Source organism: Mauremys mutica, chromosome 8 (genome assembly GCF_020497125.1).
Source record: "Mauremys mutica isolate MM-2020 ecotype Southern chromosome 8, ASM2049712v1, whole genome shotgun sequence".
NCBI classification, from domain to species: Eukaryota; Metazoa; Chordata; order Testudines; family Geoemydidae; genus Mauremys; species Mauremys mutica.
Genome location: NC_059079.1, coordinates 110,687,158 through 110,704,598, shown reverse-complemented (window position 1 = coordinate 110,704,598; position 17,441 = coordinate 110,687,158). Strand labels below are relative to the sequence as shown.

General features: G+C 45.7%; 1 protein-coding gene across 2 annotated transcripts in view; it reads left to right on the top strand.

Moving 5' to 3' along the window:
* Window positions 1-17,441, top strand: part of CDC23 (cell division cycle 23) — a 37,384-nt gene extending 19,943 nt beyond the window's left edge. Inside the window, exons 6-16 of one of the 2 annotated variants that reach the window (XM_045026350.1) lie at window positions 4,637-4,769; window positions 11,036-11,213; window positions 11,305-11,402; window positions 11,680-11,761; window positions 12,339-12,492; window positions 13,028-13,147; window positions 13,451-13,526; window positions 13,992-14,053; window positions 14,492-14,570; window positions 14,668-14,787; window positions 16,080-17,441. In XM_045026350.1, the coding sequence (XP_044882285.1) occupies window positions 4,637-4,769; window positions 11,036-11,213; window positions 11,305-11,402; window positions 11,680-11,761; window positions 12,339-12,492; window positions 13,028-13,147; window positions 13,451-13,526; window positions 13,992-14,053; window positions 14,492-14,570; window positions 14,668-14,787; window positions 16,080-16,250 (1,273 nt within the window). In that variant the 3' untranslated portion in view covers window positions 16,251-17,441. The remainder of the gene's footprint in view (window positions 1-4,636; window positions 4,770-11,035; window positions 11,214-11,304; window positions 11,403-11,679; window positions 11,762-12,338; window positions 12,493-13,027; window positions 13,148-13,450; window positions 13,527-13,991; window positions 14,054-14,491; window positions 14,571-14,667; window positions 14,788-16,079) is intronic. The other variant, XM_045026351.1, reaches the window with a different exon arrangement.

Below are 17,441 nucleotides of genomic sequence, written 5' to 3'. Positions count from 1 at the left end.
GAATGGCTCAGATGTAGGAATCTCCCTTACATGCTCTGCAATGAAAACGGATGCAAAGAATTCATTTAGCTTGTCTGTCTTGAGTGCTCCTTTAGCAACTTGATTATCCACTGGCCCCACTGATTGTTTGGCAGGCTTCCTGCTTCTGATGTACTTAAAAATGTTTTTGCTGTTTGAGTCTTATGCTAATTGCTCTTGAAATTCTTTTTTGGCCTGCCTAATTATACTTGACTTGCCAGAGTTTATACTCCTTTCTGTTTTCCTCAGTAGGATTTGACTTCCAATTTTTAAAGGATGCCTTTTGCCTCTAACCACCTTTTATTCTATTGCTTAGCCATAGTGGCTTTTTATTTTTTGGCCCTCTTACTGTTTTTTTTTTTTTAATTGGAGTATAAATTTAATTTGAGCTTCTTACGGTATTTTAAAGTTTTTCCAGGCAGCTTGCAGGCATTTCACATTTGTGACTTTTCCATTTAATTTCTATTAACTAGCTTTCTCACTTTCGTGTAGCTCCCCGTTCTGAAGTTAAATGTTACTGTGGTGGGCTTTATTGGTATTTTCCTCTCCTAAGGATCTTAAATTTAATTATATTATGGTCATTATTACTGAGCAGTTTAGCTATATTTACCTCTTGGACCCAGATCCTGTGCCCCACTTAGGACTAAATCAAGAACTGCCTCTACCCTTGTGGGTTCCAGGACTATCTGCTCCAAAAAGTAGTCATTAATGACGTCTAGAAACTTTCTCTGTATCCCATCCTGAGGTGACATGTACCAGTCAATATGGAGATAGTTGAAAACTCCTGTTATTATTAGGTTTGTTTTTGTAGCATCACTAATCTCCCTGAGCATTTCACAGTCACCATGACCATCCTGGTCAGGTGGTTGGTAGTATATTTCTACTGCTATACTCCTCTATTATTCAAGCATGGACTTTCTATCCATAGAGGTTCTATGGTGCTGTTAGATTCATTTAAGATTTTTAGTATATGTGTCTCTATGCTCCCTTCCACATATAGTGACATTCTCCCACCAGCACAACCTACTGTCATTCCTGTCTATTGTGTACTCCGGTATTACCGTGTCCCATTGACTGTCCTCGTTCCACCATGTTTATGATCTCAATATCCTCATTTAATTCCATTCAGATTCACTCATCTTAGTATTTTAGACTTCTAGCATTTGTATATGAGCACTTATAAAATTTGTCATGTTTTAGTTATCTGCCTTCACATGATGAAAAAGAATCCCATTCAATTACATTTGAGTATTTCTCTTCAGTTCCTACCCGTGCTTAATCAACTTCAATCCTCTCCTCTTTACTAGGATATAGAGAATCCCCTAGGATATAGAGAAGCCTGCTATCCAACCAGTAGGAACATTGGACAAAGATGCTAAAGGATCACTCAAGGATGATACGGCCATTGCGGAGAAACTAAATGAATTCTTTGCATTGGTCTTCACGGCTGAGGATGTGAGGGAGATTCCCACACCTGATCCATTCTTTTTAGGTGACAAATCTGAGGAACTGTCCCAGATTGAGGAGTCATTAGAGAATGGTTTGGAACAAATTGATAAACTAAACAGTAATAAGTCACCAGGACCTGATGGTATCACCAAAGAGTTCTGAAGGAACTCAAATGTGAAATTGCAGAACTACTAACTGTAGTTTGTAACTTACCATTTAAATCAGCTCCAGTACCAAATGACTGGAAGATAGCTAATGTGACACCAGTTTTTTAAAAGGGCTCATGAGGTGATCCCAGCTATTACAGGCCTGTAAGCCTGATTTCAGTACCGGGCAAACTGGTTGAAACTATAATAGAGAACAATATTGTCAGACATATAGATTAACATAATTTGTTGAGGAAGAGTCAACATGGTTTTAGTAAATGAAAATCATGCCTCAGCAATCTACTAAAATTCTTTGAGGGGGTCAACAAGCATGTGGCCCAAGGGGATCCAGTGGATGTAGTGTACTTAGATTTTCAGAAAGTCTTTGACAAGGACGCTCACCAAAAGCTCTTAAGCAAAGTAAGCTGCCACAGGATAAGAGGGAAGGTCCTTTCATGGATTGGTAACTAGTTAAAAGATAGGAAACAAGGGGTAGGTATAAATGGTGAGTTTTCAGAATGGAGAGAGGTAAATAGTGGTTCTCCCAGGGGTCTGTACTGGGACCAGTCCTATTCAACATATTCATAAATGATTTGGAAAAAGGGGTAAACAGTGAGGTCACAAAATTTGCAGGTGATACAAAATTACTAAAGATAGTTAAGACCCAGGCAGACTGCGAAGAGCTACAAGAGGATCTCTCAAAACTGGGGGACTGGGCAACAAAATGGCAGATACAATTTAATGTTGATAAATGCAAAGTAATGCACATTGTAAAGCATAATCCCAACTATACATATAAAATAATGGGGTCTAAATTAGCTGTTACCACTCAAGAAAGAGATCTTGGAGTCATCACGGATAGTTATCTGAAAATATGCACTCAATGTGCAGCGGCAGTCAAAAAAGCGAACAGAATGCTGGGAATATTTAAGAAAGAGAGAGATAATAGGACAGAAAATATCATGTTGCCTCTATTTAAATCCATGGTATGCCCACATTTTGAATACTGTGTGCAGATGTGGTTGCCCCATCTCAAAAAAGATATATTGGAATTGGAAAAGCTTCAGACAAGGGCAGCAAAAATGCTAAAGGGTATGGAACGGCGTCCATATGAGGAGAGACTAATAAGACTGGGACTTTTCAGCTTGGAAAAGAGACGGCTAAGTGGAGATATGATAGAGGTCTATAAAATCATGACTCGTGTAGAGAAAGTAGATAAGGAAGTGTTGTTTACTACACCTCTACCCCGCTATAACGTGGTCGTGGGGAACCAAAAATCTCTACCACATTATAGCTGAAACCCTGTTATATAGGGGTAGGGGCGGCAGGGGTCCGGTGGTGATTTAAAGAGCTCTGGGCTCTAGCCGCTGCGGAGAGCCCCAGGCCCTTTAAATCGCTGGTGAAGCCCTGCTGCCACAGCCCCAGGGTAGCGGCGGCAGGGCTCCAGCAGGATTTAAAGGGCCCGGGGGTCCCCGCAACAGCCGGAGGCCCAGGCCCTTTAAAGCGCCACCGGAGCCCCGCTGCTACCGCGCTATATGTGAACCCATGTTATATTGAGTCGTGTTATAGCGGGGTAGAGGTGTACTTCTAATAACACAAGCACTAGGGGTCACCAAATGAAATTAATAGGCAGCAGGTTTAAAACAAATAAAAGGAAGTATTTCCTCACACAACGCACAGTCAACCTGTGGAATTTCTTGCCAGAGGATGTTGTGAAGGCCAAGACCATAACAGGATTCAAAAAAATAACTAGATAAATTCATGGAGGATAGGTCCATCGATGGCTATTAGCCAAGATTGGTAGGGATGGGGTCCCTAACTTCTGTTTGCCAGAGGCTGGGAATGGGCGGTAGGGAATGGATCACATGATGACTACCTGTTCTGTTCATTCCCTCTGGGGCACCTGGCATTGGCCACTGTCAGAAGACAGGATACTGGGCTAGATGGAGCTTTGGTCTAACCCAGTATGGCCGGTCTTATGTTCTTACTGTTTGAATTAGTTGCAACCATACTGTTGCCCCGATCCCCACGGAACTGCAGCAGGATTTGAACCCCCTTGACCTTTAGATCCATGGCTTAGACTCTTATTACTTGCTGAAGTGCAGGCCCCTTTTAAACCAGTCATTGGAGGTGGGCTTGATGCAAACTTTCCCTGTGGGTTACTTAAGCATTTATTAGTCAGCTGTAGTACACTGATGTTCAGGAATCCTAGATTGTATCCCCGGCTCTGGTACAGGAGTGTGGTTTACAGTGGTTAAAGTCAAGATAACCAAAACTGGTTAAGTTACTCTGAAAGGCTCTGTGGTGCAGTGGATAAAATTGGGGTTAATCTTGTTAGAGACCTGGATTGTGGGCCTGCAGTGACCTTGCATAAGCTCTCTGATAACTTATTTTTAAAAATGGGGTGTGTTCAGAAACTCTTCTCTGGGTTTTAGGTTGGGGGTTTATGGCCTTAGTCAACAACAAGGTTAGTTAATTGCATGAGAATTCAATCAGTTAGGCTGGGATTTGAACTCCTGGACTCATATTTCACAGCTATCCGCTAAAATTTTATGAAAGTTTCTATAGACAAACGTTACCTATGTATAACTGGTATTAAAGGAATCAACACGGGAGAAGCAACCATGTGGCCAAAAGACAGGTCCTGGCATAAAATAAGTATTTTGCAAAATGGGGGACAAAGAAAAGTGAGACTGATGGAAAAATTGCCAGAAGGGTGACTTTTTAATGCTTTTCTCTGTACCATTTTTCAAACCACTATGAAAAATTCAAATAGGGCTCAAAGTTTATATTCTGTGGTTTGGTTTTTGCTATTTCAATTTGATTTTTACAGAATAAAGATGTAAGGCTCCTGTTAAACTGAACTCTTGTGCTGTTGCTGCACCATAATAGGGAATTTGTCACTGGGGAATTTGATTTTTCCCTTCTTGTAGCCCTGTCACTTGTTTGAGGTTATGACTAGATGGTACAACTAGTAGAGGTGGGTGATCCAAAGAGTTACACTGGTCTCTTTCTCTATTCAGGTATGGCGTTGTGCTGCGGAAGCTGGACCTGGTGAAAGAGGCGATTGATGTGTTTGTTGAAGCTGCCCATGTTTTGCCTTTGCACTGGGGAGCCTGGCTGGAGCTCTGTAATCTGATCACAGACAAAGAGATGGTAAAACTTAGCTTTAATTTTGTGGTACAAGACAATGGTTGATTGAATAATGTCCTGGGATTGGCATTGCCCTTGGTTTTACTCTTAGTTCAGAAGCTCATCAGATAGGCGGGAACCTTTACATTGTTTATCTTGTTGAAACTGCTGCTATGCTGCACCTATTTACTGCCATGTAGTCTGGGATGCTTTCCTGCAGGCAGGATCTGGTAACTAATTCTTCTTATCTCTGACTTTTCCACCTGAGTCCAACCCCCTATGTAAGTGAAGGCAGCACTTAGAAACAAATGATGATAACAAATCGAAAGGTAGACAGCGGTCAATATAAATTAGAAGTTATTGAAGTATAGAAAGTTGAGAAGGGAAGCTAATAACTTCAAGGCAAAATCTTTGGCTGTCATGGGCAAGAACATCAAGAAGGTGGGTTTTTTTTTTTTTAAAGTATATCAGGAATTAAAGAAATCCTAACACTGCCTAGGCCCATTACTAGATGGTAATGGTAAAATTTAGTGAAAAGGCAGAAGTGCTCAATACGTTTTCTGTTCTGTTGTTGGAAAGAAGCAGAATTATATCATATTGAATGAGGATGAACTACCGTACTTTCCAGTGCATTAATGACTAAGGATGATACTAAACAGCATCTGCCAGGGGTGAATATTTTTAAATCAGCAGGCCTGTATAACTCAGGAGTCCTACAAAAATTGTCTGAGGTGATCTCTGGCCTGTTAATGTTAATTTTTGATAAATCTTGGTATAGTGGGGAAGTTCCTGAAGCCTGGAAGAGTGCTAATGTTGTGCCAATATTCAAAAAATACCTGTCTGACTTGGATAGTAATAGGCCAGTTGGTCTGACAAAATAATGGAAAATCCGATTCAATAATTAAAGCTAATCAATATAGTATTGTGGAAAATGTCTTGTCAAACCTGATTTCATTTTTTTTGAAGTGATAATAAATTTGGTTGATGACGGTAACTGCATAGATGTAACTTATTGTTCACTGTTTGTATTGCTGTAGGGCCTTGGAGCCAGTGCTTAATTTGTAATGAAACAGGTTCTGGGGCTCAAGCAATGATTTACTTCATAACTGATGTGGCAAGCCCAGAGGTTCCAGGGCTTTGAACTGCCGGGGCTCAGCCCTGGCACAAATTAAGCACTGCTCAGAGCCCTAGTCATGGACCAGACCCCCATTGTGCTACGTGCTCTACAAACAGAACAAAAAGGTGGCACCATGCTTAGAATTCTATAAGGTGTCTGATATTAGATCACACTCTGATCTTAAAAAAAAGAGCACTGTACAATTTCAGTAAAGCCCGTCTCAACTGGATTAAGAACTGGCTAACTGACGGATCTCAAAATGTAGCTGTCAAAGGGGAGTCTTCATCAAATAGAGGTGTTTTTGATGTGGTTTCACAGGGATTGGTATGAGGCCTGATACTATTCAACATTTTCATCAGTAATCTGGAAATAAATATAAAATCTCCAGATGACACAAAGATTGATGGAATGGTAAATAAGGAAAAGGCAGCCTTGTTTGTAGAGCAATCTAGATCTCTTGGTAAGCTGGACCCATTCACACAAAATGCTTTTTAATAAAGTCAAATATAAGGTCATATATCTAGCAACAATGAATGCAGGTCATTCCTACAGAATAGGGGACTCTATCCTGGACACCTCTGACTCTGAAAAGGGTTTAAGTGTCATAGTGGACTGTGACAGGGGGCCCTGTTGTTGGGCCGGGGATGAGAGGAATAGCAGGATGCAATCACTAGGTTTGAATGTCCAGAGATGGGTTCCCTGATTGTATCTCTGCTCCTGGGTCTGTTGTATTTTCAGTAAATTTTCACGAGCAAATCCTCTGAGCTTCCTAAGGCGCTCCCGCAGTTCCAATAAATATGGAACTGACCCCATAACCTGAGACTCTTGTTCCTCAGGTCTGTTGGAGGAGGTCCAAGATCCCCCCCTGGGTTGCCTACCATACAACAGTTCAAACAGGAAGAACCCCGTAGGTGTTTGGGGTACCTCCTGCACTGCAAACAGCAAGGCAGGTATCAGTTCATCCTAATGTCTTGGATCATCCTCAACAAACTTGCAGAGCATTGATTTCAGGGTCCTGTTAAACCTCTCAATGAAGCCATCCATTTGGGAGTGGTAGATGGAAGTCTTCAGGACCCGGATGTTTAGTAGTTTGCACAGCTCCTCTGTTAGTCAGGACGAAAAGCTGGCTCCCCGGTCGGTCAGTATCTCTTTTGGTATCCCGACCGGGCTGAACACTTCCAAGTTCTTTTGCTATGGCGGTTGTGGTTGTTGAATGTAAGGGGACAGCCTCAGGATATCGGGTTGCATAGTCTACCACCACCAGTATATAGCAGAACCCCAAGCTGCTTTTCTCTAAGGGTCCCACTAGGTCCATATCTATCCTTTCAAATGGTACTCCCCCCACTGGAAGGGGGATCGGGGTGCCTTGCATATCCCTTTGGGGCTAGCACATTGGCATTCTGGACAGGAGGCACAGAAGTTGCTCACTTCCTTATGGATGCCTGGCCAGAAAAAACTAAGGGCCACTCGGTGTAGTCTTCTCCTGCCCGAGGTGTCTGGCCCAGGGCACCGAGTGAGCCAGCAGCAGCAAGTCACATCGCAACTTGTTGTTGGATCTCTTCCTGGGTTTGGCGATCTTTGGCCATCTGGTGTAGGCATTCATTGTGACCCTCGAAGTGGAATTCTTGGGGTGTTTGTAGTTTGACGCCCCTTTCCTCCTCAGCATTGGGCACTTGCTCCTAAGCACCACTCAGGATGGGGTCCTCCCTTTGCTCCCTCAGAAAGTCCCCATCAGCCATTCACGCTCCGCCACCTCCAGCGTCTCTCCTCGCATGGGACGTGGTCCAGGACCTTATAAAGGATCAGGGCGTTCCTCCTCTCATCCTTCCTGTTCTCTTTGGTTCAGGAGCCCCCTCGCTCATGATCTTGGGTTTGTTTCCACCGGCAGCCGATGCCTCCATTCTTGTATAACCTCCCCGAACCACTGCCATTCGTGACCTAGGACCACGAGATATGCAAGCTTTTTGGCCAGGCCAACCTGGTAGGTTTCCTTGTGATAGCCAACCTCTAGCTTTACCCGCATGGTGGGGTATGGCTGTACGTCCCGGTGGATACTCTGGAGGTATATAGGGGCCTCTGTCTGATCCAGTGACTTCATTAGATCGGCCCACATGAGTGTCTGGCTGCACCCTGAGTCGACAAGACATGCTACTTGGATGCCATTGACCCACACAGGGATTATCAATTTGAGTGAGTCTTTCTTCGAGGCCTGAGTGCCTGCTACCCACACCCGGCCAAGTTGCAGTCCATAAAAGGGCAATCACGTATGAAGTGCCCCTCCTGGCCACACTCATAACGTCGATCCTTCAGTATCTCTGTCGTGGAGTTCTGTGGCGCTGGTCTAGGTCCACCAGATGGGGCCTCTTCCCCTCAGGGTCTCATGCTGGGTTTTCACTTAATTCCCGGGTGGGAGGTTACCCTCTGTGGCCCAGGCCTACTCCAGGGTCCCACTTCCTTGGGGTTGAGCTGTCTCTAATCTGGGTCCCTCTTGTGGCCTCCAGGGCTCCATGGTTTAGGAGATGGAAGTCGGGGGCCTTCTGTGGCTAAGTAATCCTCCATCAAGGACACTGCCTCTGCGAGCGTTGTCAGTCGATGTCGGTGGACCCACTCCTTCCCCACAAGGGGGAGGCTCTGTGTAAACTCAAGGACGATGGCCTCTGCCACTTGAGGCCCAGTCAACTTCTCAGGTTCCAACCACCTCCAGCAATAATCCTGGAGCCACTGAGCCACTGCCTGGGGTCATGCTCCAGGGGGACACCTCTCCCATCTAAATCACTGACAGAACATTTCGGGGCTCACCCCTGTGTGGTCTAAGATGGCAGCCTTTACTTTGGCATAATCGAGAGCTTCCGTAGGGTCTAGGCTCCGATAGGCAGTCTATAGTTCCAGTTAACTGTGGAGCCACTAGGGTAGCCCAGTGCTCTGGAGGCCAATGGGCTGCAGTGGCAACCCGCTCAAATGTGACCAAGAAGGCCTCCGGGTTGTATCTGAGCCCCATCTTGGCCAGCCTCACTGGTAACCCAGTCAGAGTGCTCTCTAAACCCTGGCTCACCCCAGCAGGTCCGGGTGGTCCCCTCAGTTACAGGAGCGCCTCCATCTGCTGAACTAGCTGCTCTTGCTGAGATTGGTGCTGTGCTGCTAGCTCCCTAATCCACTGCTGCTGTTGTTGTTGGGTGGCCATTTGGTGTAGCAACTGGGCTTGTTGCTGGGTAGCCTGCTGCTGCTGGCTTTCCAGCATCCATTTTAATATCTTGTCGGTATCCATAGTGGCTGTGGGGTTTTCTCACTCAGCTCTCCTCATATTAGTCGTCTTAGCAGGACCCGACTGATGCCCGCATTCTCCAGCACATGTGACAACAGTTAGAGTTCTGGCTGTCTGGGTAGGATGGGACAATGGTCAGCCTGTAGCCCTCAGGCAGGGCTGGGCAAACAGTCTATGGTCCCTAAGCCTCCTGGCTGGGGCAGGTAGTAATAACTGGGGTTCTGGTCATCTGGGTAAGACAGAACAGCAGTCAGTCTATAGATCCCAGGTGGGGCAGGGCAAACAATTAGTCTGTAGCCTGTAAGCTTCCTGGATGGGGCAGAGAGTAGCAATTGGGGCAGGGCAGAACAGGAATCCATCTATAGCCCCTGAGTGGGTCAGAACAAACAGTCTATGGTCCCTGAGTTCCCGGGCTGGGACCGAGAGCAAACAGCAGCCACACTTAGTGATCTGTGGGGTGTGGTAGAGGAACCCGGCCCCTCCCTCCCTCTCCACCGGGTTCCGACCCAAGGTCCTATAAAGCCAGGGACTTCCCCGCTGAGGGTTTAGGCATCTGCTTCCACTACAGCCCCTGGGTCACTTCCTATCACAATTTGCATCCCAGGCATCTCCTTGGCTGGTGGCAGCTTGGCGTCCTTGTCAGTCTCCGCTGTCGGCGAGTTACCCATAGCGTAATCCAGGTCCACGGGCTCTGCTGCTTGGAGAGTCTCCGGGCCCTCTGGAGAAACCTGCAGTACACATCCTTCCTTCTCTGCAGCCAACCCTGACTGAGCTGGGCTGCCTCCTTTTATCTGGCTCTTCCACCTCGAGCATGCGCAGCAGGGTGCGGCCTCCTGGGCCCATAGTGATTGGTCCATCCCCATTAGCCCAGTGCGTGGTTGGTACACCCCATCACATGGACCAGTAACTAAACATCAGTTCCCAGGACAATGGTATGGCAAAAAGGGCTAATGTGATACTTGGCTGTGTAAACAAGGGAGTAGTGAGATGATTTTACCTCTGTATATGGCATTGCTGAGACTGATACGGGAATACTGTGTATGTTTTTGGTTTTTTTAGTGGCCATATTTTAAAAAGAGTATTGGAAAAAATTGAGAGGTCCAGAGAGGAGCCACAAAAATGACATGAGGGTTGGAGAAAATGCCTAAGAGCGAGAGACTTAAAGAGCTCAATCTGGTTAGTTTATCAAAAAGATCAAGTGGTGACTTGATTATTGTGTACAAATATCTTACCGGGGAGAGAATGCCAGGTGCCAAAAGGCCTTTTAATCTAGTCGAGATGGTCAAAACAAGAAACAATCAGTGGAAGTTAGACAAATTCAAATTAGAAATAAGGTATACGTTTTTAGCAGTGAGGTTTATTTAACAATAGGAACAAACTACCAAGGAAGCTGTGGATTCTCCATCTCCTGAAATCTTCGGATCAATGCTGGATGTCTTTCTGGAAGATATATTTTAGCCAAGTACGTTATTGGGCTCAGTGCAGGAATAACTGGATGATATTTTATGGCTTGTGTTTTATATAGGACGTTGGACTAGATGATCTAAGAGTCCCTTCTGGCCTTAAAAAAATCTATTAATCTGTGGTCAGGATTGAATTCCTTCTATAGAATGTCTGATGTTAAGTTCATAGAATCCTTTAGTTCACACTTTTGTTTCTTGGTCTTTGCACCACTGAGTGGAGTTAGCTTATACTCAGATAAATTTGTTAGTCTCTAAGGTGCCACAAGTACTCCTATTCCTTTTGTCTAAGGAGAAGGCTTTGTTGCGGGAGGGAGGGAAGTGTTGCCCTTTGTCCTCTAAAGATCCAGCCACTGGGTGAAGAGAGAGCTGATGTTTTCCCTTTTCTGCAGGAGGCATTGAGGTGATGTGGATTGTCCTCTTAGTGTGTGTTTTGTTTGGTTGTTGCCAGCTGAAGTGCCTGTCCTTGCCAGATACCTGGATGAAGGAGTTTTTCCTGGCGCACATTTACACAGAGCTGCAGCTGATAGAAGAGGCTCTGCAGAAGTACCAGAGTCTCATTGATGCAGGATTCTCCAAGAGCACCTACATCATTTCCCAGATTGCAGTTGCCTACCACAATATCAGAGGTCAGTGAACTCAGCTAAGGGGGGTGCCTCTTGCTACAAACTCTGCATCAATCAGCAGCACTCACTGATGTTTGCCTTCCTCTGTCTGCAGATATAGACAAAGCTCTCTCTATCTTCAATGAACTAAGGAAACAAGACCCATACAGGATAGAAAACATGGACACCTTCTCCAACCTGCTGTATGTCCGGGTGAGCAAACTTTCTTTCACCCACACTCCTCTGCAATAAATTACACCAGCTCACATAGCAAGCATTTTATGGCTTCTTAGCAGAATATCTGAATTAAGCCTATCCAATCATATGAATGCTAACCAGTCTCTCTGGCCATAAACTTGCAGCTGTCGTCTTTCCCCTTCCTCCCCGTGGACTGGTTACCTTGGTGTGTATTTCTAATCTCCCTACCCCTCTTCCCTCTGAGTGGTGTCACACTTGTCCCCCCAGCAATCTCCTTCTTCTTTTCTGCCAGAGCATGAAGCCTGAGCTGAGCTACCTGGCTCACAATCTGTGTGAGATTGACAAGTATCGTGTGGAGACCTGCTGTGTGATAGGTGAGAGGCAGCTCTTCTACTAGTTTGTCACTCAGGCTACGGGGAGTGGGAAGGCAGCTTACTGATCCCTCTCCGCAGGAATTGTTAGCAGGTCTGTTGAGGCTAGGCTGGCTAAAGCAGCTCTCAGTCATGGTAAAACAGCAGATGAAATGATACAGCAGCAAAAGAAGTCAATGCAGTGTTGGCAGTGCACAGAGATGATGATGCAGGCCTTTGACAGGGTGTATTGGTGGTGGGTTCTCTATGCAGCTCTGAGATACTGGAATACTGTTGTTTGGTTCTGGACACTTAGTACCCAAATAGATAAGTGGCATTTATTAGTTTGTGGGATAGTTTTCCAAGGTAAGGGGTGGGAGCTTCATTGGTTTGCACAAATGAAATGGATTGGATAAGAGCACTGGAGACCAAACTGAGTTCAGACTGGGGCTTGGAGTTATGCAGTGAACTGGATCAGACTTAACAGGTTTCTCCCTTCTCTGATTTATATGGAAAAAATAATAGATGCTGCAGCTTGTATCTGTTTCCTAATCGCCTGCTTCTTTTTCCTGTTCACTTTATTCCTCTGACCATCCTCTAGGGAATTACTATAGTCTACGCTCTCAGCATGAAAAAGCAGCACTCTATTTCCAGAGAGCCTTGAAACTGAATCCTCGGTATCTTGGAGCCTGGACCCTCATGGGGCATGAGTACATGGAAATGAAGAACACATCTGCAGCTATCCAGGCTTATAGGTGTGTGTGCAGGAGCTATGCAAGGCAGAGAATGGCCTCTGGGAGTGCATGAAGTAGTGACAGGTTTGGGCGGAAGGGGAAGAGTATCTTGTGTGGCCTTGTTAGGAGTCCTCTTTTGTTGGTCCATATGCCAACCCCTCTATGTGGAGGTTCCAAAGAGGATGGAGCTCGGCTCTTCTCAGTGGTGGCAGATGACAGAACAAGAAGCAGTGGCCTCAAGTTGCAGTGGGGGAGGTCTAGGTTGGATATTTGGAAACTCTATTTCACTAGGGGGGTGGTGAAGCACTGGAATGGGTTCCCTAGGGAGGTGGTAGAATCTCCTTCCTTAGAGGTTTTTAAGGCCTGGCTTGACAAAGCCCTGGCTGGGATGATTTAGTTGGTGTTGGTCCTGCTTTGAGTAGGGGATTGGACTAGATGACCTTGTGAGGTCTCTTCCAACCCTAATATTCTATGATTCCTAACCCCGTGAACTCTGACTTGCTTTGGATCCTGTCTGTTTCTGAACACTTACACCACTTTCTCTTTTCTTTGGCAGACATGCAATAGAGGTGAACAAGAGGGACTACAGAGCCTGGTATGGACTGGGACAAACCTATGAGATCCTCAAGATGCCATTTTACTGTCTATATTACTACCGACGGGCCCACCAGCTCAGGTAAAGCTGGGAACTTAGCCATAACTGTTGGCAGTTCAGAGTGAACGCAATAAGCTGAGTTGCAGGAGGTATCAGTGACTTAGTGTATGCAGTCTCATTTAAGTGATTACATTCTGTAGAAATTCTATTCAGCCTCTTCAGAGGCATCAATAAAGGTTTAGTATTCCATGTATCAGCAGGGTATAGAAGAGTGTGGTTAGGTAGTATATGTAGGGCTGGATTTCAGTGGTAGGGTCCATCCTTCAGTTAGCTTGAGACAATACCATGTTCTGAGGTAGCTTGACTGGCTGTTGTTTCTCACAGACCCAATGATTCCCGTATGCTGGTTGCTCTGGGAGAGTGTTATGAGAAACTCAATCAGCTGGTGGAAGCCAAAAAGGTAAGTGAGGGCACAGATGTGCTGCGGGGCAGGCTGGGCATCCAGGTGGCTGCCAGGGAAGCAGGCAGAGGCACAAGTCTCGTTAGTACTTCTGGTTCTCCTGAGCTGTCTTCCTCTGCATACCTAGAAAGTAATGGATGCAGGATAGTGCTCAGAATGGCTATTCTGTCCTCTTCAGTCATGACCTTGATCCCAGGGTGGGAGTAGGGAGCTGTGTGCAGTCTGGGCCTAATCTTACCAGGTTCCTGTTATAATTGTGACTTCAGGGGAAGTTCTGCACTAACCATCTGCCCTGAGCAGTTGGTGAATTTGTCTGCTGCAGCCTTCCAGAAAACCAGCTCTCTTCATGCATCTCTGCTTGATGGCATTGCAGTGACTGGGTCTGTATGTGACCAGTGTGAACCCACTTCATGCTAGAGAAGACATTTGCTGAGGTGCTTGTGTGACTTTTTCCCTCCTTGGCAGTGTTATTGGAGAGCTTATGCTGTGGGAGATGTGGAGAAAATGGCATTGGTGAAACTAGCCAAGTGAGTATGGCTCAGAATTTATTCTCAGTGTTCTGTGAAAAGCACTTTGAGATCTGAAGGGCTAGGTATTTAGATGTAGTTTCCATAGACCTAGGGATACCACAACTCCTATCCTAATGGCCTGCCTCAGCTCTGAAAAAGAGCCTTGTTTGCATGGGTTGTCAGCTAAGGAACCTAGAAACTATAGTAACGTTGGCAGGCAATGTTAGTAACTAGTTGCTATCCTGGTGGGTGGTCTGTTACCCTGTCCCTCAGGCGTGGGGTGTTGTCTGTCTGCTTCTAGGGGACTGGGCCTGGCTGCAGCTAGTAAAGCATGGTCCAGAACTTGCTCATGTTTCAGAGAGGCCCTTTCTAAAGGCCTGTCCAGGACAGACAGAAATTCTTGCTTTTGGGTCTCTTCCATGCTATGTTTTTGACCCAATTTCTCTCCTTTCCCAGGCTGCATGAACAGCTGAATGAATCAGAACAGGCTGCTCAGTGCTACATCAAATACATCCAGGATATCTATTCCTGTGGGGTGAGTCAATGGTAGGGGGACAGGAGGGAGAAGTGAGGGAGAATGATGTAGAACTATCTTCCAAATCAGCTCTTGCTGTTTCTTTACTGTGCTGTAGGAGATAGTGGAGCACCTGGAGGTGAGCACTGCCTTCCGCTACCTAGCCCAATATTACTTCAAGTGTAAACTCTGGGATGAAGCCTCTGCCTGTGCTCAGAAATGCTGTGCATTCAATGATGTGAGTAGCCAGTCTCCAGTGTCCCTTTCTTAGGGGGATTCTTACTTTGATCTGTTTCTTCTGGGAGTCAGAGCAGTCCTTCTGTTGAAGGAGCATGGGCTGCATCCACCTGGAGTGGACGATCCTCATCTATGTGAGAAGACCCCCAGTGCCGCTGCTCACCTATTTCCTGCTGTTGCTTCTTAGTAACTAGTCGAAGTTCTGGGGCTAAGGGTTACACTGGTTTGGCATTCGGTAGTACAAAAATAACTTAGGACTTGTAGTGGTCTGCAGATCTCTAGCAGGAAACCCTGCCATCTTTCTGCAGAAACTAATGGACTTACTGTACAATGTGCTCCTGGAATCCCCCATGTTTCTTGTTGTTGTTATCTGTGATCTTCCCCATTGACAGTGCAAAGAATACAGATGTACTTGGTATCCTGGCATGTGTGGAATCTGAGATTCTCTCAGGCCATAGTTGGGCACTCTGGATTTCCATGTCAGCCCAGGAGGGGATGTTGTGGACATCACCAGGCTAAAACTTGCCCCCTCTCCCAAGCAAAGCTGTCTAGAATTTGAGAGAAGAGCAGAGCCTGAGTCTCTTAAAGTCTTTGCTATTGCCAGTCTGTTTTGTGGAAGGTGGCAGTATAGACATGCTAGATAGTCAGGTGTGCAAAGCAAGTAACCTACATGCCAAAAGGCTGGGAAGAGGATATTAAAGGGGGTCTGTTTTACCTTAAACCTTACTGTTAATAGCTGGAAAACCAACATCCTTTACTATGTGATATTGTGTCTTGCAACCCCAGTGAGAGCCAAACTAGTGTTGTTGCATGATTGTTCACATTGCTGCTGAATTTGACTCTGAAGCTGCTTTGCCGCAATCTACATTAAGTATGGAATTGACCTACTGTGAAAGTTACTAGTAGCCCCCCCTTAATAGCTTACAAGCAGCCAGTAGGGGGAAGCAGAAGCCTTACGTACACAGTGACCTGAACTTTTTAACTATCTTTTCTCTTCTGCCTCAAAGCAGAGAAATCTTGCTCCAAGCCAGTTTTCACTGACCAGATAACGGTTTCACAGGGTCTGGCAACCACCAATGAAGTGTTAACACGGCATGGTCTTTGTCTGAAAGTGTATAAAAAGCTTGTGAAACTTGTGTGCAGTAGAGTTTTCTGTATCTTGATACAGAGCTCTCCTTCCTTCTGCAGAATAAAGCATCTTTTCCTTATCCCTGTCAGGCTGTTATTGGCTCTCAGCTAGGCAGACCCGATATTTCGGTAACACTACTAATGCAGTATTCTGACCCTTTTCAGACAAGAGAAGAAGGGAAGGCCCTGCTGAGACAGATTTTACAACTACGCAACCAAGGGGAAACCTCCTCCACAGAGATCTCTGCTCCCTTTTTCCTCCCTGCATCTCTGTCGTCCAACAACACTCCCACACGGAGAGTATCCCCACTCAACCTGTCTTCAGTTACACCATGAATTGTGCTGATACTTCTCTGGGCCAGCCTAGGGCAAGTGGGGACTCGAACCCATCCTCCAGAAACAACCACCTCATTCCCGCGAAGCTTCGGTCTGGTACTGCCTTCCATTGAAGGTAGAAATCCTGAGAACACATAGCTGAAGCTAGCTGTTGTCAATGCAGGCAAAGATCATTGTGGAACCAATGTGAAGTGCCTATGCTGAGATGTCAGAAACCACTATGCTTCTCACTGCCACGCTCCAAGTGTGTGAGAAGCAACTGCTCCCTAGATGAGGGGGTTTTGTCTGCCTGAGTTGAAACATGTTTGAAAGTGTTGTCTCTGCTCTGTTAACTCTGAACTTTGCCAAACTCCTTTCAAGGGCCTCAGTGGGACTGCGGCTGCCTACTGCAAGAATTGTCCCCTGCTGGCTTCTCTGTGGACTCTTTTCTGCAGCTGCACCCAAGCAAGCACAGTAAGAGGGACATTTCGGCTTCACTGCTGCCGTGAAAGGGAAACAGCATTTGGCGATTGAGAGGTGGTGTCAGTCTGAAGTGGCCTCACCCAGTAACTGGTTGCTGTTAGGTCTGTGGCTCAGATAGATGTCTTGGCTTTGCTGGTGAGTGGCAAACCAGCTAGTGGGGAGTACATCATTAAATGGTGGTAGGCATGTTACTGTCCCTGGGTACTGTCTTGGCACAAATTTCCTTCCCATTATAACAAATACAATTGAGCTAAATATAGAAAAGATCCAATTTTCCATAAGTTCATTGTGGGGGTGGGGAGCTGGCTAGTAGCTACCTCGCTCAGATTTGAGTAGGCCCTGTTCAGTGTCCTGTGTGGCAGTCAGAGTCCTTCAAACTAGTGCAGCATTTTGTTTAGACTTCAACTGCCTGGGACAGAAGTGGTGGTTAGATGGGCCTGGAACAGTGTCAATTTGACCATTGACCTGCAGTCTAACTTCAGCCAAGTCAATTGCTGTTCACTTTCATTCTCTAAACTGAGTATATGGAGCTATTTCTACAGGTGCTTGGTTTGTCTGAATGGTTGGAGTTTCTATGCACGTCCCAGAAGATAAAGGTTTGAGAAGGGTCGAGTATCTTCACTTACATCTTATCTTGGCATTCTGTTGGACAGAGCCTGGGGAAGATTGTTAGAACAGAAACCAACCTGTTTTTGTGGTCTGGAGCTGTAAAGAACAGTTGCCCTACAG